The sequence below is a fragment of the Chelonia mydas genome, chromosome 14 (assembly GCF_015237465.2).
Source record: "Chelonia mydas isolate rCheMyd1 chromosome 14, rCheMyd1.pri.v2, whole genome shotgun sequence".
Lineage (NCBI taxonomy): Eukaryota > Metazoa > Chordata > Testudines > Cheloniidae > Chelonia > Chelonia mydas.
In genome coordinates, this window is record NC_051254.2 from 29,404,177 (window position 1) to 29,427,660 (window position 23,484).

General features: G+C 53.3%; 1 protein-coding gene and 3 long non-coding RNA genes across 5 annotated transcripts; all 4 read right to left on the bottom strand.

Annotated features, from left to right (window-relative positions):
- Nucleotides 1-562: 562 nt before the first annotated feature.
- Nucleotides 563-3,965, bottom strand: LOC122462989. The gene is made up of 3 exons (XR_006285912.1): nucleotides 3,932-3,965; nucleotides 1,053-1,178; nucleotides 563-658 (listed from the first exon to the last, which is right to left on the bottom strand). It is a non-coding gene; the product is annotated as an uncharacterized LOC122462989 (long non-coding RNA).
- Nucleotides 3,966-7,107: 3,142 nt separating this feature from the next.
- Nucleotides 7,108-11,740, bottom strand: LOC122462981. Of its 2 annotated transcripts, XR_006285900.1 has the most exons (6): nucleotides 11,594-11,740; nucleotides 10,556-10,702; nucleotides 9,976-10,166; nucleotides 9,100-9,834; nucleotides 8,387-8,632; nucleotides 7,108-8,283 (listed from the first exon to the last, which is right to left on the bottom strand). It is a non-coding gene; the product is annotated as an uncharacterized LOC122462981 (long non-coding RNA). The 2 variants fall into 2 exon arrangements; XR_006285901.1 differs by lacking the exon at nucleotides 7,108-8,283 and having other exon boundaries at nucleotides 8,522-8,575.
- A 466-nt stretch (nucleotides 11,741-12,206) lies between these two features.
- Nucleotides 12,207-15,978, bottom strand: LOC119567650 (maestro heat-like repeat-containing protein family member 7). Its single transcript, XM_043528498.1, has 8 exons — nucleotides 15,956-15,978; nucleotides 15,381-15,460; nucleotides 14,836-14,941; nucleotides 14,157-14,252; nucleotides 13,298-13,402; nucleotides 12,762-12,897; nucleotides 12,467-12,552; nucleotides 12,207-12,257 (listed from the first exon to the last, which is right to left on the bottom strand). Exons 3-8 carry the CDS (start codon nucleotides 14,935-14,937, stop codon nucleotides 12,207-12,209), a joined length of 576 nt encoding a protein of 191 aa, XP_043384433.1. The 5' UTR covers nucleotides 14,938-14,941; nucleotides 15,381-15,460; nucleotides 15,956-15,978.
- Nucleotides 15,979-16,027: 49 nt separating this feature from the next.
- On the bottom strand, nucleotides 16,028-17,005 carry LOC122463002. The gene is made up of 3 exons (XR_006285925.1): nucleotides 16,962-17,005; nucleotides 16,439-16,536; nucleotides 16,028-16,078 (listed from the first exon to the last, which is right to left on the bottom strand). It is a non-coding gene; the product is annotated as an uncharacterized LOC122463002 (long non-coding RNA).
- Between the last annotated feature and the right edge of the window lie 6,479 nt (nucleotides 17,006-23,484).

Sequence of the window (23,484 nt, forward strand, 5' to 3'; positions counted from 1 at the left end):
CCAGTCATACATTTTAACATTTTTAGGAGGTCTCTTTCTATAAGTCAATAATATATAACTAAACTATTGTTGTTTGTAAAGTAAATAAGGTTTTTAAAATGTTTAAGAAGCTTCATTTACAATTAAATTAAAATGCAGAGCCCCCCGGACCGGTGGCCAGGACCCGGGCAGTGTGAGTGCCACTGAAAATCAGCTCACATGCCGCCTTTGGCACACGTGCCAGAGGTTGCCTACCCCTGTGAAATACAAAAACGTCTTCTACAATCTCATTTTTTTGGTTTATTTTTATTGAGAAAAATTATTTGCAGGGAATGTACTGTCAGTGTCCACTGTTGATTTCAGAGTACTGCCAGGCTTTCCATGTTCTTGGTTATAAGGACACAACAAATGCAGTTTGATAAAGAAATAGAGAAGGGGTTGTATTCCTTTACTGAATCATCACAAATTAACTTAATTGTAGTAAAGATGCTGGCACTTAATGACACATAACATAAAATTTGGTGAAGTTTTATTGGGAGACCTTTCTTCTCGGCCATAAATCAGTCGAAAGGGTGCTATTTATGTTGTCATGTGAGGTTTAGAGTACAAAGAAAAGAAAGTTGCTCCAGGAAATTCATCACCATTCCTCTGGGTTCTGTCCACCACCTTCTGGAATGCTCTGTAAAAATAGTGACCGATTGGTCCAATTCCTTTATATTAACGATTGAACCTAATTGCTTGAAGAGCTGGCTGAGCAGAGTGTGATGGGAGGCACATCACATGGCATTGCTAGGACTACTTTTTGTTTTAAACGTGATGTGTTATGAACATTTTCAATGTAATAATTCAGTTTTGAAGATTTATTCACAATACGCCATCCATGGCAGAGTGCCCTAAATTTACGTTGATTATTTGAAAATAAATACCCTAACATTATCTTGTGATGGATTCATTTGTGGTTTTATTCAGTCTGCTGCTGTCTTGATGGCATGGTCTGCTGAAGCTCTGTGTCACCCAGCCATGATTCTGTAATTGACCATCTCGTGAAAATAACACCAAATGTAAACTGTTACCTCGTTATTCAATTCCGAACCTAGATCTGCCAGTATCTGCTCTGGACAGCCATGTTAATATATAATTTCACATGTCTTCTTCTCCACCTCATGTGCTTTCATAGTTCTAAGTGGAAATTCTTCTACCTATTTTGAAAAATCATCTGTAGCTCTCAGTACATACTGGTATCGCTTCTGGGATACTGGATAGAGCCTGATTAAATCTGCTCTCAGCAATTCCCAGGTTTTAACAACCTATGTGCAAGAACACAGGCTAGAGTTCTCATTTGGATCTTTCCTATGACATTTTTATTAATATCCCATCTATAGTAAGCAAAGTAAACATTATAATGTGGTTTCTGTAATGGTTGATGTCTCCACACAGTCAGAATCTAACTTTTGGTGTTTTTCAGAAGTAAATAAATACGGGACAAATTTCTGCAACTGAGAACTTGCATAAATACACCTTGCAGGGTCGGCGAGTTATATGGGCCCGTGGTGCTCGTGCTCCAGCAATATTCAGGGCCCAGGAGCCTGGGTCCACCAATGTTTGGGGCCCGGCCCCACCTGCTGCCCCCATGGGCCTCCCCTGGAGCGTCCCTGGCCCCGCCAGCTGCTCCGCGCAGTGCTCCCTCACCGGCCGCTGCTGGCTACAACACAGGGACTGGCGCTGGCGGCCGGCTGAGGTGGCTGCTGCGCCTGCGGAGGGGAGAGAGGAGGAGGTGCACATGTGATGGCAGCCCCCCCCCCCCCCCCCCCCCCCGGCACCTGGTTCCTGGACCTGAGCAGCTGGGGCTTGGGTGAGTGTCATGACACCCTGCCCTCCCCCTCCCCCCTCCGCAGTTACCACTCCTGCCCCAGGCTGGGCAAGGGGCAGCCCCATCCCCCACTGGACAACGACGAAAAGTGTTTGCTGCCTCCTGAAGAATATCGCAAAAGAAGGGGCAACATTTTGTTTTAATTTTAGAAAGTCTTTGCTTTTGAGGGCTATTGATCCAAGAGTTCTGGGTTGTTTCCTTTTTCAAAAGAGTATGAATAAACTTGATATTCTTAGTTAAATACATTTTTCTTATGATGGTGATATTGTGGAACAGAGGGAAACTGTTAAACGCTTACTGTTTCCAGTCCACCTTTACATACTTTTAAAAATATATAAATTGGCTTACAAGGCAGGTGTGAACGTCCCACTTGGCTCCTGTCTGTATCTTTAGGAGCCTAAATAACTTTGCAGATGTGGCACAGAGACTAAGGGGCAGATTTTAGAAGGTCTGTAGACACCTAAAAATGTAGCTTGGCATCTAGTGGGATTGTCAAAAGCATTTAGGTGCCTAACTCCCATTGGAAGCGAGGTGCCCAGGCACCTTTGAAAGTTCCCCAGAACAACTCGGCCAGCTCACCACAGGCTGCTTCCCCCGCACAGGGTCCCACATGGACACTTACAATTTTTGGCCTCAACATTTTTTTATTATTGTGTCAAATTCAGAAAATTGCAGCGGGATTTCAGAATGTTCTTGGGGAGGAGACCTAAGTCCCCACATTCTAAAGCCTCCCCCACAGCCTCCCGGAGAAGCCCACTGGGGTCGGCTCCAGGCCTGGCTTGGGGGGATTCCCGGGTCCCCTCAGGACCAATAACTGCATGGTCTGACTCCCAAAGACAAGCCGAGCCCAGGATCCCAGTGAGTGCGATGGGGCCAGTGAGCAACAGGGAATGTCCCGGCATTTACTGCCCGAGGGACTCATTGCCCATGGTGAGGGGTGAAACAGCCACAGGGGCCAAGAGTGAGAGCGCCAGGCCCTGCTGTACGAGCTGCTTTGTGCTGCCAACATAGCTGTGTCAGGGAAACTGGTCCCAGCGCGATGGAGGGAGGAGTGGGGACAGGGAGTGGGGAGAGCTGGGGAAGGGAAGTCGGTAGCTGGGCCAGGGGAATGGGAGGGAGAGCCCAGCCCCAGGGTTGTGTGAGCGGGGGGCCCAGGATGGGCGAATGGGACCTGGGAGCCCTGGAAGCTCTTCAACTATCTCCCCACCTCAGCCTCTCACCTAGCCTATACCCCACCCCATATTCTTTTATCTTTGCACCTGCCTCCATGCCTGGACGCCCACCCTGACCTATTGCCCTGGGCCTGCAGACTTCTCCTTCCATACACCCATCAGTGAGCCCCTGAGCCCAGCCCCACTTGGGAGCACCCAAGGCAGGGACCATACAACATGCCCAGGGCACTGAGGGGGCTACAGAAATAATACGGAATAATAGTAACACCAGTAATTCTCCAGGCAGAGCAAAGGCATAAATAAAAGGCAAGAGACCAAGACCGGGTGGGGCAGGGACCGGGGGAGGACAGAAGGGCTGAAAGCAGAGCTGGGGAAATAATGTGCAGAATGTGACGTGTCCAGTGAGCTCAGCTTCTGTTCCCCTTTGTCAGCTGCCCACACACTGATCACAATTTTCTCAGAGTTATTTGCTCATGCATTTGTCAAATACATTCATTTCTGTGGCGTTAGTTATGATTGGACACACAGGTCACATGGGATTGTTTCTGTTTCTTGATTGGCTGAGGCAGGGCCCAGTAAACCGGACTGCCAGGGCTTCACCCTGGTCTCTGGGGGGTGGGGGAGGGGGAGGGAAGCATCCTCAGACCATGCTTCATCCAGACCTTATTTTGTGGGTTTTTACAGCTCTGAACTTCACAGACTGACTCTTTAGCTCCAGCTGTAGAGACTTGTGCTAAGCGCTGTAGGTCCCCACTTCAGTCCCCAGTCAGTGCTGGGGTGGGTTAGACAGTTCCTGCCTGTGGGGCAGGGGATATGCGCTCCCGTCCAGCCTTCCAGCAATACACATCAGATTGGTTCATATTCTTCCCCCTCTCTCCATTGCCCCCGTTCTCTGATCCCTTCTCCTCACCTCCATCCATTCCTTCTCTCCTGCCCTCTCCCTGACCTTCCCCTTTTACTCTCCTTCAGTTTCACTTTCCTGTTTTCTCCCCCTCCTGGCTCCTCCTTTTTCTTCGTCTCCTTCTGTGGCTGGGACTAGCAGATACTTGCAGGTGGCCCCTCCCAGTGTCAGCACAAGCCCACACTGTGTAGAGCCACTGGCAGGGAGAACAGATGCTCACCCGGCTGCCATGGCCGCTGCAGCTACAGGAGGGGAAATACAAGATGAAGCTATTTGCTCCATCTGCCTGGAATATCTGACGGAGCCGGTGACTATGGCGTGTGGGCTGCGATGAGGGCAGGATGGGCAAAAGCTTCCTAAAAGTGGGGGGCCTGCTTGCTTAAAAACTGTGGCCTAGCCCCTGTGCCACCCCTTCTCCTCGAGGTCCTGCCCCCTCAAACCGCCCCTTTCCCTGGGGACCCCCCTCACGCTGCCTTTCTCTCTGAGCTCCCACTTCACGCCACCCCTTGCCCCCAACCCCCCCCTCCCTTCTCTCCCCCATCATCCAGTCGCTCACACTTACGGCCAGTAAAAAGTGGTGGGCCCTGGTCTCCCCTGTTCCGGCAGCCCTGGATGAGAGTGGGAGAGGATGAAGAACTCCTTTCAAACATAACTCCCCCGCACCTCAAAAAAGCACAATTTGCCAGCAACAGCAAAACATGCACCTAACCAACCCGGGCCAGTCACGCTGTGTTGTGTGTGACATTCCCGTCCTGGGGCGGTTTATGTCTTGGAGAATGTGAACCCTGCAGGCCTGGGTGTTTCTTTGCATAATGTGACCTCAGTGCTCCTGATGAGAGCCGTTGTTTGTAAGTGTTTCAGTAGCAGACATATTTATCATTCATGGACAGACAGACATTTATTCATAATTAGAACTGGTCAAAAATAGCGGGGGTGGGGAGGGTCATGAAAATTGAAGAAGAAACCACTTCCCCCCCAACCCCATTCTTCAAACTTATTTGGAAATGTTTTTAATGATCAAATTTTTGTTTTGTTTTGGTGGGAAAAACTCCACGTTCTCTCTCAAGTGGGCAGAGAAATCCAAAATGTTTTTTTTAAAAAGGGAACTTTTTTCAAATAATCAATGTAATCCAAAGTGGCATTTTTAGTTAAAAGGTTGCATTGTCAGTGTAAAACCCTTTTGAACCAGCTCTATTACTGTATAACAAAATGAGTTTATTTTTCATGATGCATTGTTTGGGCCAGGTTCCAAGTGGCATTTCAGTTTTTGCACAGCTCTTCTCTTCTTGCGTCTGCACCTCTCATAAGCTGTGGCCTTAATCTTGGCCCTGGAAACACTTACGTGCATGTTTAACTTTAATTACTGCTGTGAATAATTCCATTTCAATGGGACAACTCTGAGGTCGGGTTTACGCTACGGCCCTATATCGGTGTAACGACATCATTTATTTAATTTTCTTTCTTTTATATGTGAAAGTTCTTGAGAGGTTAAAGCAGGTAAAATACATGACCAGGTTGGGACAGTCCAAGTTTGTCAGTGCAAAGTGACAGCAGAGATGTGGTATCTGCTAGTTTTCCATAAGTCTCTCAGGGTTACCCAGGATAACTTTGGGGAATCTCTGTCTTGCATCTGGAATGTTCCCTGAAAGTGTCCAAACAGCTCAGAGCTACAGAACCATTCCCTGGATCCATTCTTAGAGCTGTCTTCCCCGGAAAGCAGTCTGGCAAGTGTTCCTGTCAGCTCATTGCTAAGTTATCTGTCAAAACACTAGAGTTTTCAGGTGCCTAAGTAGCCCCTGGAATCACGGTGAACTTATCCTCCCCCCCACCACCAAAGTGTGAAATGGTGCCCCGGAGTGCACGGGACCCTACCGTGCTTCCCCCATGGGAGCTGCATGAACAGGCAACTCTGCAAGTTATCTGCATGCCTCTGCCAGTGACCCCCATGCCTCTCCATTTCCTTGGCCACATGTATCCTGTCCCCATGCTGGCGGCTCCTCCAGAAAAAGAGGGAAAGAGCTCACCACTGCGACCACCTGAGGGAGGTGTTGGGTTGAGATCAGCTGGTCAAAGCAGGCAATAGGGACAGAATCTGAGACTTGAAGCTCCTCGAGTGACCTCTGCCCTTTCTAGACCTGCCCTTCAATCAGACACAGCGATTGTAAAGTTGAATGTGATAGTAACTACACCCATTTGAAACCCTTCACCACACAAGACAAAGCCCGTAGGATTCATCATGAACTATTTATTTCTTCTCCCCTGGCTCCCTGCAGCCGGCAGCCACCTTGGAGCTTTCCCTCGTCTCTCCCAGGCTGGGCTCACTTGATTGCAGGAGCTCAGCGGAGGGTCCAGCTTTGCTCTTTCGCTTCCATTCTTCCCGTCTTTGGGTGGCTGCATTGGCAACTGAGCAGCCTGATGGAAACACTGAGTCTTCTGTCTCGGCAGACAGGCCCAGCCGCCAAAGCCAAAGACTCCCTGAGAACAGGGGGAGGTTTGCCATATTTGAACTTTCAAAAAACAGGACACTCCGAGGGTGGGGGGGGGAGTGGTAGCCCTGCCCCCTATCTACTCCCTCCCACTTCCTGCCCCCTGACTGCCCCCCACAGAACCGCCAACCCATCCAACCCCCCCTGCTCCTTGTCCCCTGATTGCCCCCTCCCAGGACCCTGCCCTCTATCTAAGCCTTCCTTCTCCCTGTCTCCAACTGCCCCCTCCTTAGATCCCTCCACCCTAACTGCCCCCCTAGAACTCCACCCCCTACCTGTCCCCTGACTGCCCCGCCCCCTATCCGCCCCCCCGTCCCCTGACAGACCCCCGGGTCTCCCACACCCATCCAACCACTCCCTGTCCCCTGACTGCCCCCGCAGAACCCCCAACCCATCCAATTCCCCCTGCTTCCTGCCCCTGACTCCCCCCCCCGAACCTCCGCCCCATCCAACCCCCCCTGCTCCCTGTCCCTGGACTCCCCCGACCCCTCTTCATATGCCCACCCTCTGACAGGCTTCCCCCAGAACCCCTCACCCATCCAACCCCTCCTGCTCCCTGTCTTCTGACTGTCCCTTGGGACCCCATGCCCCTTCTCCAGCCCCCCCCGGCCCCCGTACCCTGCTGCTCAGAGCAGTGTGTCTGGGGTGCGGAGCCAGACACAGTGCCGTGCTCCCCCGCAGAGTGCGCAGCTCCCCCCGCCCCCAGAGTGCTGCATTGGGAGGGAAATCCCGGACCTTTGGAGAGTTTTACAAATTCCTCCCGGAGGGTGATTTAAAACCCAAAAAGCCGGACATGTCCGGGAGACTCCGGACGCATGGTAACCCGACCACAGGGACTCCAGGATCTGCAGCTGCTGCCACCTGTATGGTGAATCCTCCGACTCATCACCAACCAGCTCTTCCCCATTCTGCAACCTGGCCCCATGGTCTGACCGTGCAGGAGAACAGAAATCCTTTGGGACAGCAGGAGAGTCTTCTCAATGCCGCACTCTTTGCATGGCTTCCCGCGGTCACCGTGAAACACGACTACCCTGCCCCCAGGAGTCTCTCAAGGAGCTGCCGGCGCAGTCACTGGGCACCCACTCGTAATGGTCTCGGGCAGTGGCATTGCAGAGGGAGCTGAGCAGACCATCCCTTCTGTGACTTCCTGAATTGCTGCCAGGATGGATTCTCCTCTGCGCTAGGGAGAGTCCCTGAGGACAAGCAGCTGTGGTGGGGGAGGGGACAAGACAAGCAATCCCCCTGAGCCCTTGACTAGCAGGCAAGCAGGACTCTGGGAGCCAAGGGATTGGTGTGTCTTGCTGGGAGAGCAGAGCTGGAAAGCAGAAAAGGGCATTGGAGGAATTGTAGAAAAGTCAGTGTCACGGCCGGGTCATGGGCAGCCAGACCTAGTGGTCAGAGGCAGAGTCCACACTCACAAGACAGGAGTTGAGAGTCAGCTGGGTCAGGACACTGGAAGAGCAGAAGCAAAAGACCAAATTGTGTTCAGAACCTCAAGTCAGGTGAGTCACCCTGAGTCCGGATGCCAGGAAATCAAGCCTGGGGAGTGGGAGCAGGAACAGACAACACACGGTCCAGAGCCGGGGAGGAGCTCGGCTGTTCAGACAGCTTCTTATTCCTGCTGCTGGTTTAAGGAGGTCCCGGGGGCCGATTAACTGCTCTGGGACTCTGCCAATAGGAGCCTCAAACTGGGTCTGGACTTCGTCAGTCCTAGGTAAGCAGTTTTTCGTAGGCTTCCAGGTGGCGTGCTGGAGGGTGGCTGCTCCCAGGAACCCTGCAGACCCAGGTTAATGACCCATGGGTCAGGACAGTGAGTGATCTCTCCCCGCTCAAACCTCCTGCACGAAACAGTCTCCAGGGTCCCAGGCGCATCCTCTGAGAAGAAAAAAACACAGTCATAGGACAAATAGGCTATGGAACAGGAGCCCCCTCTTTGTTGCAACAGCCCCAAGTGCCCAGAAGAGTGGACGGTTCTTACCTCCAGGAGATGCCTGGGATCTTCCATCTAAGCCTCAATGGGACCACTGTTGCTTGGTCTGACAGGAGGAGATCATCTGTCCCCACTGCTCCCTGCGCTGGGCTGGCTGCAGCACACATCTGGGTCAGAGGCTGGGCCAGAGAGATGTTACAATCAGGGTCCAGGCACCCCAGAAGGAGAACAGAGGGTCTGAAACCAGAAGACGAAGCAATCAAATCAGCGGATTCGACAGAGAAGTTTTCTACCCTAGAGGGACATCAAAGGTCTGTTAGGAAAGCTGAGATGTTAGTCTGGAAACTGCTAAGGCAAAGATTGTGACTTGTTAAGATTCAGTTTTAGTCACTGCAAAGTGTGTTGTGTTTTGTTTGTCTGTTTGAAATGTGTCTCCTTCTCTTGCTTAGTATCATTTAAATCTCTTCTTTGTTATTATGCTTCCCAAACCACCTCAGTGTTGTGTGTTCCAGTGAAGTGTGAGTCTCCAGCCTACCCAACAGGCTGAGCTGTGCCCTGTCTCTCTGAAGGTAGCGAATAATTTCTGAGCGCTGCTGGGCCCAGAGTCCAAGGGCGGTTCACCAGACATCTCGTGGGAAGCCCAAAGAGACCAAAGGAGCAGGAGAGATTCAGGCCCCATTGACCCATGGGAACTTCCCACAGAAGAGCCTACACAGGGCTCCACACACAGCCACTTTGAGTGTGTACCAGAGTTCACTCACCGCTAGATGCTGGCCAGGCCTCGTGTCACCGCTTTCTCGCTGGGCTAGCAACCCCGCTGATACTCACTCTTGCAGTTTGTTGGCTGGGAACTCAGCCCTCCAACCAGGTAACTGTCCTTTACTCCACTTCTTCCTGGGTCGTGCTCAAGGCAAACAAAGTCCCAAAATGTCTTGAACAGAAACAAGCCCTTCCACCCTCGTGGGGAGTTCTTCCTCAGCCTGATTTCGGTTCGTCCTGCCCTTCTTGGGTTTCTATGGTCTTCTATGTCCCCTTCCTTAGGGACGGTGAGAGAAGCCAGTCCTACCCTGGACTCCAGGGTTTGGCCCAAGGCCGTCGACTGAACAGCTCGCTCTGCTTCTGGACTTTTGCTGTTGTTTTCCCTTGTTTCCTCTCAGGTGGGGCTCACTTGGTCATCAATTTGGCCTAGCCCCAGGCTAGGCAGCCATAGGCCAAGCCACCCTGTTAGATACCCTCCTCCTTCAAATGTGGTCCAGCCTGGCTGACAGGTTTGCTGAGGGGATGGTGAAACCCCATTGCTGATCAGAAGAAGGTCAGAGTCTGTTCTCTAGGAGCTGAAGGTCCGTTTGTCCTGCTGCGGGAAGTGGAGCTGGAGAGCGGAGATGTTAGGTGAAAGAGACTGCATGATGGAGTTGGAGACTGAGGGATGGGAGCCTCCTCCCAGAAACGCTCCCAGGAGAACAGGTTTGAGGAGGAGTTCTCTGGGGAGCCTCTTGCTAGGAAAAAACCAAGGGTGGCACATTGATGAAGATGTTTCTGTCCCAGGGATGGGGGAAGCTCCCAGCCAGGCTATGCAGCAGGGATCCCGTTTCTCCCCCAAGAAACCCATTATGCCCAAAGAAGTCAATGGCTCTTACCTCCAAGAGGGAGCGGGGTCTTCCCTCTCAGCCTCTTTGAGAACTACCACTGCTTGGCTTCCTAGGACAAGGGACCTGTCCCCACTGCTCCCTGAGGTGGCTCAGCTTCTGACTGCACCCATCTGGGAGGCTGTCACACACCCCAGGGCCTAGAAGACATGCGGAGAGGAGGCTCCTCTTCATGTCAGACTCTGAGAGCCCAGAGAAGGGCCAAAGGAAGAATAAAGGGCAGGAGATGAATCTAGCCTGGAGCCTCTGTCCCATCCTCACCTCCTCAAATGTGGAGCTTCCTGAGCTTCAGTTGGGCAGACAGTCTGTCGCCCTGACACAAAGGTCCTTCTGCGCCATATGGGGCAGGAAGATCTCTGCCTGGGAGCACGGAGAATGGGATGGGGGTGAGATCAAGGAAAGAGGGGAGGGGTATGGGTGTGAGGGAAAGAGCTCCTGCCCCAGATGAAGGAATTTGGGCGGCCGAGGGAAGGACACAGCTCCACAGAGAGGGGAGAGAGTTTCTGTGAGTGCCAGGGGCCTCCATTTCTGCTTCCACTAGCCCCCCATTTATAGTGAGACAGAGCAGTACCTGCAGCAGGGAGCGGGACTTGCTGAACAGGGAGGGGAACCTTGAAGAGCATCAGATGAGCCACAGCCCTTGCAGCGCCTCGGGCATCTGGTGCAAGTGCCGGATGATGTGAAGCTGGCACATGACCTTGGCTGTGACATCCTCGTGCTGCAGGGGAACGAGAACATGTCAGGGACTGAGACTCTCCCCAGGAATCAGGGAGGATGAAGGGGACCTGGAATCAGCACCATCATTTCCACCCAGCAGCTGCTCATGTCTGAGTGGTAGATTCACCCTCCTGACCCCCAGGATGGAGGCTTGCTGTCCTCTCTAGTGACCTCCAGTGCCAACCCCCCTCTTTGGAGGGTGAGCTCCTGCCACCTCCCCATCCGTGCCCCTGACAGCTGTTCCACCTCCAACCCACCTGGGGACACTGCTCAAGTTCGGAGAACTCTCTCCTCCACCCCTACCTCCATCCCCACCCAGGTAGGGCAGGGAGGGGGCTCTAGAAGGGTGGCGGGGGGCGGGAGGGATTCTGGCAGCAGTGAAGTGGGATGGGGAGAGCTTGAGACCTTTCCCCAAGACACCCCAGTGACAAAACCTGAAACCACAGGATGGCAGCCCTGGTGAAGGGGGCAGGTCAGCAGCCTCTGCCGACTGAATCCTCCCAATCTCTCGAGAGCGGGTCCAGCCCTACCAGCAGCAAGACCAGCTTCCCACGCCCATGTGCCTCAGTCAGTCACCATCCCCAGTCAGTCCTTGGCCTCCCAGGCTGCCAGGGATGGGAGCAACTCTGGATGGTGGCTCGGGTGACATGGACACTAGGCCATGGGGAAATGGGTGCAGCTCTGTGGGGCAGGAAAGGTTCCCAGAGGGCACTTAGGGGACTCTCCTGTCCTTCCCAGGAGTGATAGCAGAGCATCACATCCTAAGAACAGAAGTCCATGAAGTCCAGAAGTCCCCACTAGGCTCCTTCCTACCAGACCAGCAAATGGCGAGAGGATGGGAAGGAGGCCCTGGGCCCCACCCCAAGCTTCTGAGTCGATTGCAGCTGCTTACCGTGTCCCCCATCAGTTGCTGGGCTTCCCCCAGGAGGGAGTAGACGAGCACCAGCCCAGCCTGGCTGACACGTAGCAGGGGGTCGTGGATGGCCAGCAATGCTGTCTGCACGAAGGATCTTCTCTGCCCGACGGAGAAGAATTTTTCAAAGACCTAAAACCAAGAGGACATGAGGCTCGAGCAGATTGCCCAGAGCCAGCCTCCAAGTCCTGGCGGTACAATGGCGTCTAGCGCCCCAAAGGGCGGGGAAGAGAGCTGCTGTGGCCAAGGCACTTCATTCCCCAGGAGGCTTTCAGGGTCCCAGGGCTCAGGGAAGCCCCTTTATTAAAAGGTCGCAGATGCTGAGGGACCAAAGCCTCCAGTGGCTCTTTCGGGAGGGCAATTTATGGCAGGGGCCAGGATGGGCTGGAAATGGATCTCTAATGTGTGTGAGCAAGCCCACTCTGCTGTGCAGGGCACAGAGACGACAGGGGACCCTGTCTTGCTTCCAGCAGAGAGATCTCCTGCACCTCAGCGGCTAGAGGAGTGTGCATGTGTTGTTACGGGGGGCGGGGGTTGGAGCTGACAGACCAAAGGTCTCTTCCCCCAGCTAAGTGATTTCTCTAGTTGCTGGCTATGGCCACTGCAGCTTCTTGGTTTCTTCAAGGGGAATCCAACCTGCAGCCTGACAAGAACAAGGAGACTCCTGGCCCAGTCCCAGTGTGGGACCTTTAGCACCAGCGTGTCCCACTGGTTGCTGGATGAGGAACTCTGAACTGGAAATAAGGAGCGGGCTCTTTTCCTGTCTCCAGGAGGCATCCACTGCGGGGAACCCAGCCAGCCCCACTCCCTGAGCTGTGTCATGCCCTGGCACAGTGCCCTTCCCTCCCCCACTCTGGCTGTGTTCTTGTATCCCAAGAGCCTGCTGTCCTGGTGCCAGTCATAGCACCAGAGATCTTCCGCGTCATGTATGGTCAGCCCTGGAAGAGAGAGAGAGAGAGAGAGAGAGAGACTTTTCTCCTCATTCTGGTTGCAGTTTCTGTGTCCTTCCAATCCCATTGGTGGCTGCACAGTGGAGTGGAGAAGAACAGAGGCAGAGAGAGACTTGTCCTCCTGCTGGGGTCCCATTATCAACCTGTGGTCACTCTCAGTCCCCTATTGGGTTCCGTGTCCCAGCTGGGTTCCTTACCCCTCTGTTGGAGCAGCAGTTGGTAGAGCCGGTAAGTCCCCTCCCTGGCCTGCCGGCTGATGTCCTTGTCTGGCTCGCTGACAAATAGAGCCAGCTGGGCCACATGGTGACCCATCCGAGGGAACTTGGCTGAGATCTAATGGAAGGGAGAGCAGAGGGGACTCCATCAGCATTTTCCTGTCAGCTCCCTGTCTCCCCCGGGCCAGAGGGCTCCTTCCTCTTAGCCCCTCTGCAGGAGATGCTGGGAGAGAGGCGCTTGAGATCGACCCTTCATTTGCTCTGCTGCCAAGGGAGCCCGCAGCTGCTTTGGGATGCCAAGCAGGGGCTGGAGCATGGTCCCCTTAAAGGCCCAGGGACAACACTGAACCAGCACAAGAAGAACTTGACTCAAGCCTAGCTCAGTCCTGCTCTGACTCTGCCTCCCCATGAAGAACCCTCCTAACCCACAGCCCCGGCAGCAGCAGCAGCTCCTGCAGCCCGCTGGAGCCAGCCCGCCTCCGCCGGGAGCCAGCAAGCTGGGCTCGGAGCTCACTTACGTCAAACTCAGGGAGGGTGACTGTGTATCTCAGCAGGGCTGTGCTGCTCCTGATGGCCCTGGCTCGCTCCTGGGACACCCTGGACACGACCCAGAGGTTGACATGCTGTGGGGAAAGGAGGCAGGTCAAACTCAGTGGCCAGGTGCACCTGCTTTGCAAATGAGCCCCATGCCCCCAGCCCCAGGGGCGTGAGACATTCTGCGCAGGGGGGAATATCTGAGTCCTTGATGGCAGAGCTCTAGAAGGGGATTCTTTCCCCCAGGACACAGCTTGTACCCTGCAGGTCATAACTTGTCAGCATCTCTCTAGATTGGGACAATATTCGGGGCTGGGGCTGGTCCCATCCTCCCAGAACTCCTGATTCCTGAAGAGTTCACCAGAAAGGAGACTGAACCCTCGGCCCTTCCCTGCTACGCAAATCCTTGGGGGGATGTAGGGAGTGACTGAGAGCACAATCCCCCCCAGGAATTTCAGAGCAGATCAGAGGGAAGGGCTGATTCCCTGGGCTCCTCTTGTTTCTCTAGGAAGGAGCATGTGCCTCTTCTCTGAGAACCATCTCCCGAATCTCATGGGCTCTGTGTGTTGGAGGGGTGGGGGAAGGGTGGATTTTCAGACTCTCACTCCCCAAGACAGCCAGGAGCCCTGTGCTTAGAGCTCAGCAGAACCAGGGAGAGCTCTGGCTTGGAGTCCCAGCTCCTTACTCTGTCCCTCAAGAAGGAAGGACCTGACACTACATTGCACTGACCTCCCCAACCAAGGATGGCCCACTGGGGACCCAGCTAGGAGGACAGAGTAGAAAATGCATCTTTCAGTCTCTCCTTACCAGTCTCCCAAAGAGTTCAGGTCAAATGGGGCTCACCTCCAAGATGAAGTGGAGCCTGTCTGTGTCTGGGGACTCTGCCAGCAGGTTCCCCAGCATGGCATCCAGGACCTCTGGGATGACTTTGTGCAGAGCCTGCAAAGCATGGGTCAGAGTTAGGGAACCTGGGCCTACATCTGCCACAGGATGGGAAGAGGGGTCTCTGGGAAGCACTGGGGAGACTCCCAAACACATCTCCCGGCCTCTCTCCTTCACATCCCACTGCAGGCAATTCGCAAGAATTGATGACCTCTGGACCTTTAATCCATGAGCTTAGCAGGTCTCTGCAGAGGGCCTTGTAGGCAGAAGAGTATGAAACAGCCAAGTTGCTATGGATGGAAGCTGGGCTTCTGGGCAAAACACGGCTTATGCAAGAAAGAAAGAAAGAAAGAAAGAAAGAAAGAAAGAAAGAAAGAAAGAAAGAAAGAAAGAAAGAAAGAAAGAAAGAAAGAAAGAAAGAAAGAAAGAAAGAAAGAAAGAAAGAAAGAAAGAAAGAAAGAAAGAAAGAAAGCAATCCCCCAGGGAGGGGTAATCTCTTCCCTGCTGGAGGGAAGGATCCAAGCCTGCAGCTTGTTCCATCTCCGCTACCCCACCCCTAAATCTGGAGCTCCAGCGAATCAAGGGAGCAGGGACCAAGGACAACTCTGGAAGAGGAGGAGGATGGAGGAGGAGGAGGTACCTGGATGTCGGTGGTGTCCTTCTCCGTGCCCAGGGTGAAGACGGAGTGAAGGGCAGCTCGCAAGAGGTGGGTCTCTAGGGCTGGCTCCAGGGCAGGTTTCATGGTGCTGGCAAGACAGAGGAGCTGGTATTAGACTGTGCAGTACAGGGTTGGGACTGTTGCCAACACGGACACCAAGCCACAGGGATAGAGGCACAGGCTGGTGAGAATGGAAACTGAGGCACTTAGCTAGGGAATGACAAGGCCAAGGCGTCACAGACAGACAATGGCAGGACAGGAATAGCTCCTGTTCCCTGGAGCCAGCTGCCCCTCCTGTTTCTGAGCCTGGGAATGAGCCCCTCCCCAAGGCCCCTGTCATGTTTTGGGAGTGAAAAGAAGAGCCCCGCCAGGAGAGAGTGAATCCTCCCACCCCACCATCTCTGCCAGAGGCGCGACTCTTGGGAGGTGATCTGGGAGGGACAGTGACGGTGACTCCCAGCCTTGGGCCTGAGCAGCACTGGGGTGAGGGGAGCTGGCAGGGTGCGGGGGTGGGGCTGTCTCGGTACCAGAGGTTCCCCACTGCAGCCAGGGAGTGGGCGAGGACGGCGCTGGGTGACGAGTCATCGGGAAGCTCCTCGATGAGCTCCTGTGAGACGCCAAGGAGACAAAGGAGCGTGTGAGATTCAGGCCCGACTGACACCTCCCAGTGAGGAGATGACACAGCCAGTGCCCCACATGGCCAGCAGGATCCCCCACCACCTCCCACTCCTCCCATTCCTTCCTGCCCATCAAACTTGCCCCCCTTCCCGGATTCCTGCAAAGCTCACTCTCAATCCCCTTCTCTCCTCCTCCCTCTCAAAACTGCCCCCATTCAGCCCCATCCCGACGACCGAGCTGGGACCATGTGATTCCTTGTCCCCCACTCTCAGCTGCCCTCCAGCCCCACAATTCCCCCCCTGCCCACTACTGACCAATCTCACAATTTCTCCCTTCTCTTCTCCCAAGTCTTCAGCCCCAGGAATCCTTGTCCTCTGCTGCCCCCTCCAACACCACCCAGCCCCCACCTATGAGCCCGGCCATACCCCTGCCAATCCCATGTCTCTCTCCTCCCTCCAGCTGCCAGACGGCGTGTCTCACTCACCACGATCCTCTTCACCACAGCCGCCTTGCAGCAGCGCGGCTCCAGCGTGTCCTCCCCTCTCTCCTGTGCAGCCAGACATGCGGGGTAGATGGCCTGAAGGAACAGGAGCTGCTGTCCCTCATCCTGGACCCACCAGGAGTGGGGTATAGCGAGAGAGAACCTGTTAGCTAGGGACCTTCCTACCCCACCCAAACTAGCTCCAGGGCTCAGGCCTCAATGGAGGATTGTGGGAACCTGCCTATTGTCCAAATCCCCCACGCCTCCTACGCAAGCAGGATCAGGAAGTGGGACAGTGCCTGTGGGGGGAGACGACCTCGGCTGTTGTGGGAAAAAGACCCCCATCTTGGAGGTCCCACATCATGGATATTAAAGGGCCCCATTCGGGGTGATGGATCAGGAGGGACAAGACCCTTGGAAGTGGGTGGGGATGCTGGGAAGGGACAGGGCAATCTTGGTTCCAGCCCAGGTGGGGAACATTTGTACCTTATCTCTGCACTGGAGCTGCTCTCGGATGACCTTGAGAGCAGCTTCATCTTTGGCCATGTGCACCCCTTCCTCCTGCTCCGAATCCAGGGGGGTCCCTGCATCAGGGAGGGAAGGACAGGGGCATGGTGAGCAGAGCAGGATTCAAGACCCCCCTTCCCATCTCAGGCACCCAGGGCAGATCGGGCCCCAAACCTCCCTCTCAGGGATGCCTTCAGCCCCCAACAGCTTCAGAAGCCCAGAGCAGAGCCCCCCCTCCACTGGCCAGGACTCCAGGGGAGGTGCCGATTTCCGCAGCCCGGAGCAGCAAGGACCAAAGTGGCAGCAGCTCTTCATGCCCCCACCCCCAGGTCCCCGTGCGGAAGGGGCAGCTGTGTGACGGCTGCTGCTGTCCGTGGGGTTCGCGTGGCTCAGGCCAGACACCTGGGCTGGGGCACCCCCCCCATATCACTGGGAGAGCGTCTGGGCCCAGGGTATTCACATCCCGTCCTCACCCCTCCCTGAGCCCAGCCTGGCTCCTCACCTGGAACAAAGCAGTGGCCTCCATCGGCCTGGCTGCTGCCAGAGGCCCAGGTGCTGCCGCTGTCCCATGCTGAGCTGCTGGTGCTGGGACAGGGACCTTCCCCCTCCTGGCCGGCGGGGGCTGGAAGGTCCTCAGTGAGCGGGCAGGGCGATGCCTCCTGATGGGAAGGAGGGCTGGGCTCCTGGGGCCGCTGCTGCCCACACAACAAGCCCCAGAGCCACCCTGCCCGGCGCCCCTCCTGGGCTGGGTCCTGTCTGCGACACCGCAGCCTGGGCCAGCTCCACTGGGGCCTGGTCGGGGTCTCTCCCAGCTCGGCGCCTGCGCCGGGAGCCGGGTTCCTTTTCCAGAAGGCCGGGCACTTCCGCCGTCTGGCCTGGACGGGAGCTGCTTCCCCGCCAGCGGGGACGCAGGGCTTGCTCTGCCCCTTGGGAAGGTGGCAGCTGCTTCCCTCAGGCTCTGGGGCCACCTGCAGAGCCTTCCTCCTGAACATCCGCAGGAGCCTGGCCATCCTGGAACCGAGCGGGGAGCAGGGGTGAGTCTGGGCTCAAGGCAGCCTTTCACTCCTGGGCCTTTTCCGTCCCTCCTCCTCCCTGCTCCAACCACACCAGCCCCCTCTGCCCCCACAGGAGTGCAGGGAGTGCCATCTACACACACGAGCAGGAGTTCATTACATGATCTGCTCCCGACGTTCCCCCTGTAATCCCTGCTGCTGCAATATCCAGGAAGTCTCATCCTTTTCCAGCAATGGGGTCAGTCCCAAAGACCATCGGTTACTCTGGACAAGCAGCCCTCTCCTGTCGTCCCAGGCCACTCTCCCACCCAGGCTAGAGAAGGAACAGAAGCCAGGAGTCCGGACTTCTCCTGGGAAACCATTCCCCACGTCAAAGTCACAAAGACCCTAGGCACAGGAAGACCAGGGCCCTCCTCGTTTCCCATTGATTTCCAGACTCAGCAGATCACAGGGTCTGGCCCAGCTCAGAGACTCTCAGCCTGGGGAACAGTGTCCCACAAGGGAAGGGCTGGGAGCCCCATTGCTGGAACCTGTCCAAACACACTGGAGACGGCTTTGGAGAAGCCCCTGCCTGGCCTAAGAGTGAGGGGTTCTTGGGGGCTGTTTGCAAAGGAAATCCCCCTTTGGAGATAGTCTCTCCCCATTTCTGCCTCCCCCCAGACAGACAGGGGAAGCCACCGAGGAACCCGAATGCCACTCACTTGCTCTCAGTGATGGGATGATGGATGGCGGATGTTCAGGGTCAGCAGACGTCCCTCGCCCTCCTCCTCACTCTCCAAGCCCAAGGCAGGCTGGAGAGGGTGGTGACCTCAGGAGTTACCCTGCCCAGCTAGCAGGCAGGGTGATGACACGAGGGCGATCGACCGGCTGTGTAAACAAGAGTCTGTGTTATTGCCAAGGGACAGAGAAACTCAGCCAGCAGCAGGGGGGTGCAGAACACTGCTCTAGGGCGGAGGTGACAGCGCCTCCAGGATCCTGACATCCCAGCACTTTACACACCTTCCTGGAGCCTCCCAAACCCATTGGGCTGTAGCGATGGGACCCCAACCCTACTTATGGCAAACGGGCCTCAGCTACGAGCACAGGGTCACACTGAGTGTCAGAGCCATGGATGGACCCCTTCACTAACCACTGCCGCACACTCCCTCCCACAGCTGGCCATTGCAACCAGGCCCTAATGTCTGGTCCCCCTGCCTTTGAGAGAGAGTGTCACTCCTGCTTCCATTGCTGCCTATTGATCTGTGGGACTTTGGGCAAGTTGCTCCCCCTCTCTATGGCTCTCTGGGACTCACATCCCTGAATGGGCTTTAAAAAAAACAATGGTTCAAGTTTGGCCCCAAGTAGTTCTTGTTTCTCGAGACTAGCCATTTGAGCAAAGTTTAGAATTCTTGACATTCAACACCTGGAAATATCCCTTTCTCCTTCGCAGACGGCCTTAACATCCCTTATCTCACCCAGGCTCCCTGCTGCCTGGACTTAGAGAACTGACCCTATTCCCATTGGACCTACCCAAGGTGTCACACAGCAAAGCGGTGACGGAGCCAGAAAGAGAAGACAACAGTCCTGACTCCTGTTCTAACTAACAGACAACAACCCCCCGGAGGCAGGGATAAAGCCCAGGAAATAAGGTGTGAACATTTGCATGGAAACCGTTTTCTGTCAGAAAATCCATTCAGACGAAACCACTTTGTTTCTTGAAATCATAAGAAGTAGGATGAAAATTCTTTGTAAAAATATTTGTTTGCAAAACAAGAGCATCTCCTGTTTGTCACAGTGCATTCAACTGTCTCATCGTACACAAAGGGGAGACACTAGGATCTAGCAAAAAGAAAAAGGAGGACTTGTGGCACCTTAGAGACTAACGAATTTATTTGAGCATAAGCTTTCGTGAGCTCCAGCTCACTTCATCGCATGCATCTGTAGCTCACGACAGCTGTAGCTCACGAAAGCTTCTGCTCAAATAAATTCGTTAGTCTCTAAGGTGCCACAAGTCCTCCTGTTCTTTTTGCAAATACAGACTAACACGGCTGCTACTCTGAAACCAACTATGATCTAGAAAATTAGATGAGATGCTTCAGTCTGAGCTAAGTAGTAGCTGGTCTTCACAATTTCAAAAGAATAAAATACAAATAAAAGAGAATATTAGGTCATAATCGATATGGCTCAGTGTGATCGGAGACCGCCTAGTCTGCACTGCTCCGAGTGACACTCTTCAGTGGATCCCCAGCATCCACCCATGGCGAGGTAGGTGGGAGAGGATTGTTATTCATTCTTGACAGAAGGAGAAACGAAGGCTGAGAAAGAAGCAGGGACTTGTCTTAGCTGATGCAGCCAGTCAGTAGCAGAATTGCTCTCAAATGAGCTACAGCCCAGCAATTGTTCCTAGTAATTATGCAGCAAGTATTTGAGAAGAATTGGAATGTTCGAGAGGATCATGAACTGCTCCAAGACAATGAATGGAGAGCAGCATCCACATTGGTCAGACATATAACTGGTTGTGACTTATTTGCTTGGTCATAAAAGAGAACAACAAAGACCAGAGTTTCCTCCCTGTCAATAGCCCTCTCCTCAGCCAATCAAGGTTGAGACTTTGAGGGGTGGGAGGCTAAGGGTTCTCATCAAATCGCCCAAAGAATGGCCCTGGTCACCACCGAGGCGATCACTCTCGGAGCCCTATTCCAGTCTCCTCTCTGTGAGGGCCTCCCACAAGCCCCCCGGCCCCCCGCTCCACACCCAGAGCTCCTGGTGGTGGGAGGAGAGCAGAGGAAAAGGACAAAGGAAGCAAGAAGAGAAAGGTAGGAGGGACAGAGGAAAAGGGAAAACAAAAAGGAGAAACACCAATGTCCCCAGTGATTCTAAGGGACAAAGTCCTAGGTCGGAAATAAAATACTGCTCCCACAATCGAGTCTGTTCGTTTCCTAAAAATCAGCTGGCACCTGATGGATGAGACGGAAAAGGTTCCAAACCTCTCCGAGGCTCTTACCTTGTATACAGGGACGTCTGTTTTCGAGCAAAACCACTACAAGAAAAGGAGAAAACTCCAAAGAGGGTCCTACTTGCGCTCACGAATGTGAAATTGAATGCTCTCTCAGTCCTCCAGGAGAGACCTCGAGAAGGAGACGTGCTGAAGCAAAGCCACAGGGGTCTCCGAGGTTGCCCCTGTCCTGCACCCCTGTCCTGCCTGGCTGATGTCAAGATCTCTCTGTGAGATCATCACCTCCCCGCCACCTTTGTCCAATAGGCTGAGGTCCTGCCAAAGGCCCTTGTGATGTCACTGCCACACCCACCCCTCCCTTGCAGTGCTGATGTCCTGCCCCTGTCCAGCCACATTGGATGTTTCAGTTGCTTTCCCTGGATCACCCCACTCAATGACTCTTCCTTGTGGGGATGACACCGACTACACAGTAGAACACAGAGGTTCTTCCCAGGCCACAATTAGGTTTTCACAAGTTAGTTGACTTTATGGCCAGAAGCAACCGTTAGAGCATTTAATCTGATCCCCTGCGTATCCTAAGGCCTCCTGTATGTCAGAAGAGCTGGGCTTTTCTTTTACTCAAATGTTTTCCAGAAAGGCATCTAGTCTTTATTCGAAGAGATCAAGAGATGGAGAATCCATCATTTCTCTTGGTAGTTTGTGCCAATGACGAATCACCCTCTTACAAATCCGGGTCTTATTCTCTTATACTTTTTCTGATTTCTGCTTCCATCCATGGGGTCTTGTCATGCCTTTCTCTGCTACATAAAAGAGCCATTTATACTCAACGTTTTCTCTCCATGAAGTCAAGCAACTCACCTCTCATTTGTCTTTTGTGTATACTAAACAGATTGAGCTTTTTCAATGTCTCATTAGAAGGCATCATCCCCATCACTCAATTACGAATCTTTTCTGTACCCTCTCCAATTGTTTTAACATAATATTCAAAATGTGGACACAAGAACTGGATTCAACATTCCAACATCAGTCTCACCAATGCTCTTTCACTTCCCTTTCCATCCTCACTACTCTATCCATCCAAGAATGGCTTTAACCTTTTTTAACACAGTTTCACATTGACAGACCGTGCTGAGCAGCTCGTTCACTATGGCCCCGAAATCCTTTTCAGGGTCGCTGCTTTCCAGCGGATTGTCCCCCATTCTGTAGGGTGCCACCTGACTCCTTTGTTACTGAAGCTATGGGGTTGCATTTGACTTTATTAAAACCTAATTATTTTGTAAGTATTTTAGAAGAACTAGCCGATTAGAGAGAGAATCATGAATTACTCCAAGACAATGAATGGAGAAAAGCAGCAAGAGCAATCAAATACATGTTTGGTTATGGCTTATTTCCTTGGCCTTAAAAGAGAGTAACGAGGACCTGAGTCTCCTCCCTCACAATAGCCCAAGCTCCCCCAATCAGCACTGAGACTCTGAGAAGCAGAAAGCTGAGAGTCCTCACCAGATGTCCCAGGCCACCACCGGAGGGAGTCACTCTCAGAGTACCATTCCAGCCACATGTCTTTGGGAGGACCTCCCACAATGAGAGTTGGAGTGCAACCCCCCATCCCCAACTCCACATGCACAGACAGGTCCTAGTGGTGAAAGAAAAGCAGGGGGAAAGGACAAAGATACAAGAGAAGACGAGAAAGGAGGGAGAGGCAGGAAAAGGGAAAACAAAAAGGAGAAACCCCAATGTCCACAGTAATTCTAAGGGACAAAGTCCTAGGTCGGAAATAAAATGCTGCCTCCACAATCTAGTGTTTTCCTTTCCTAAAAATCAGCCGGCACCTGATGGATGAGACTGAACAGGTTCCAAACCTCTCCGAGGCTCTTACCTTCTATTCAGGGACGTCTGTTTTTGAGCAAAACCACTACAAGAAAAGGAGAAAACTCCGAAGAGGGTCCTCCTTGCGCTCACGAATGTGAAAGTGAATGCTCTCTCAGTCCTCCAGGAGAGACCTCGAGAAGGAGACGTGCTGAAGCAAAGCCACAGGGATCTCCGAGGTTGCCCCTGTCCTGCACCCCTGTCCTGCCTGGCTGATGTCAAGATCTCTCTGTGAGATCATCACCTCCCCGCCACCTTTGTCCAATCAGCTGAGATCCTGCCAAAGGCCCTTGTGATGTTACTGCCACACCCACCCCTCCCCTGCAGTGCTGATGTCCTGCCCCTGTCCAGCCACACTGGATGTTTCAGCCGCTTCCCCTGGATCACCCCACACAATGAGCGTTCATTGTGGGCTCAAGTCGAACAAAGTAAAACATCAGAGGCTTCTCCCCGTGCTATGCTCAGTTTTTCATAAATTAGCAGACTTTATGGACAGAAGAGACAATTAGAGCATGTCATCTGACCCCCTGCATATCACATGCTTTCTGGAGAGTATAGGAGCTAGTTTTTGACTACACACGTTCCAGAAAGGCATCTAGTCTTCATTAGAAGACATCAAGAGGTGGGGAATTCCCACCACTTCCCTTTCTGGTTTGTTCCTTTGGTGATTCATCCTCACTGTTGAATATGTGTGCACTCTTTCTAATATGAATTGGTCTCTTTTGAGTTTCCAGCCACTGGGTCTTCTTATTCTTTTCTCTGCTAGATTAATGAGCCCTTTCATACCCGATCTTTTCTCTCCATGAAGTCACTTCAACACTTCAATTATGTCACCTCCCGATCTTTTTTTCATCTAAACAGGCTGAGCTCTTTCAATAGCTCATTCACAGGCATTTTTCTCCAGCCCTCAAAATGTTTCACTGCTTTTTGCTGCCCCATCTCCAATATTTCCCAATCTTTTTTCGAAGGTGGAAGCCAAAACTGGATGCAGGATTCCATGATCAGTCTTCCTCATGGTGTGTCACCCATAACTATTTCACATTTGGGGACAATGTTTACCTTCAAACCAGCGGCACTGCTTTGGGTACCCGCATGGCCTCACAGTATGCCCACATTTTTATGGCTGACTTAGAATAACACTTCCTCAGCTCTCGTCCCCTAATGCCCCTACTCTACTTGTGCTACATTGATGACACCTTCATCATCTGGAC

Excerpts from the sequence above, each read along its gene's own strand:
- LOC119567650 (XM_043528498.1), bottom strand. The coding sequence starts at position 14,937 with ATGAAACCTGCCCTGGAGCCAGCCCTAGAGACCCACCTCTTGCGAGCT. Across the intron at positions 14,253-14,835 it reads AGGACACCACCGACATCCAG|GCTCTGCACAAAGTCATCCC; the intron begins GTACCTCCTCCT and ends CATGCTTTGCAG. Across the intron at positions 12,898-13,297 it reads TCACCCTCCCTGAGTTTGAC|ATCTCAGCCAAGTTCCCTCG; the intron begins GTAAGTGAGCTC and ends CCCTTCCATTAG.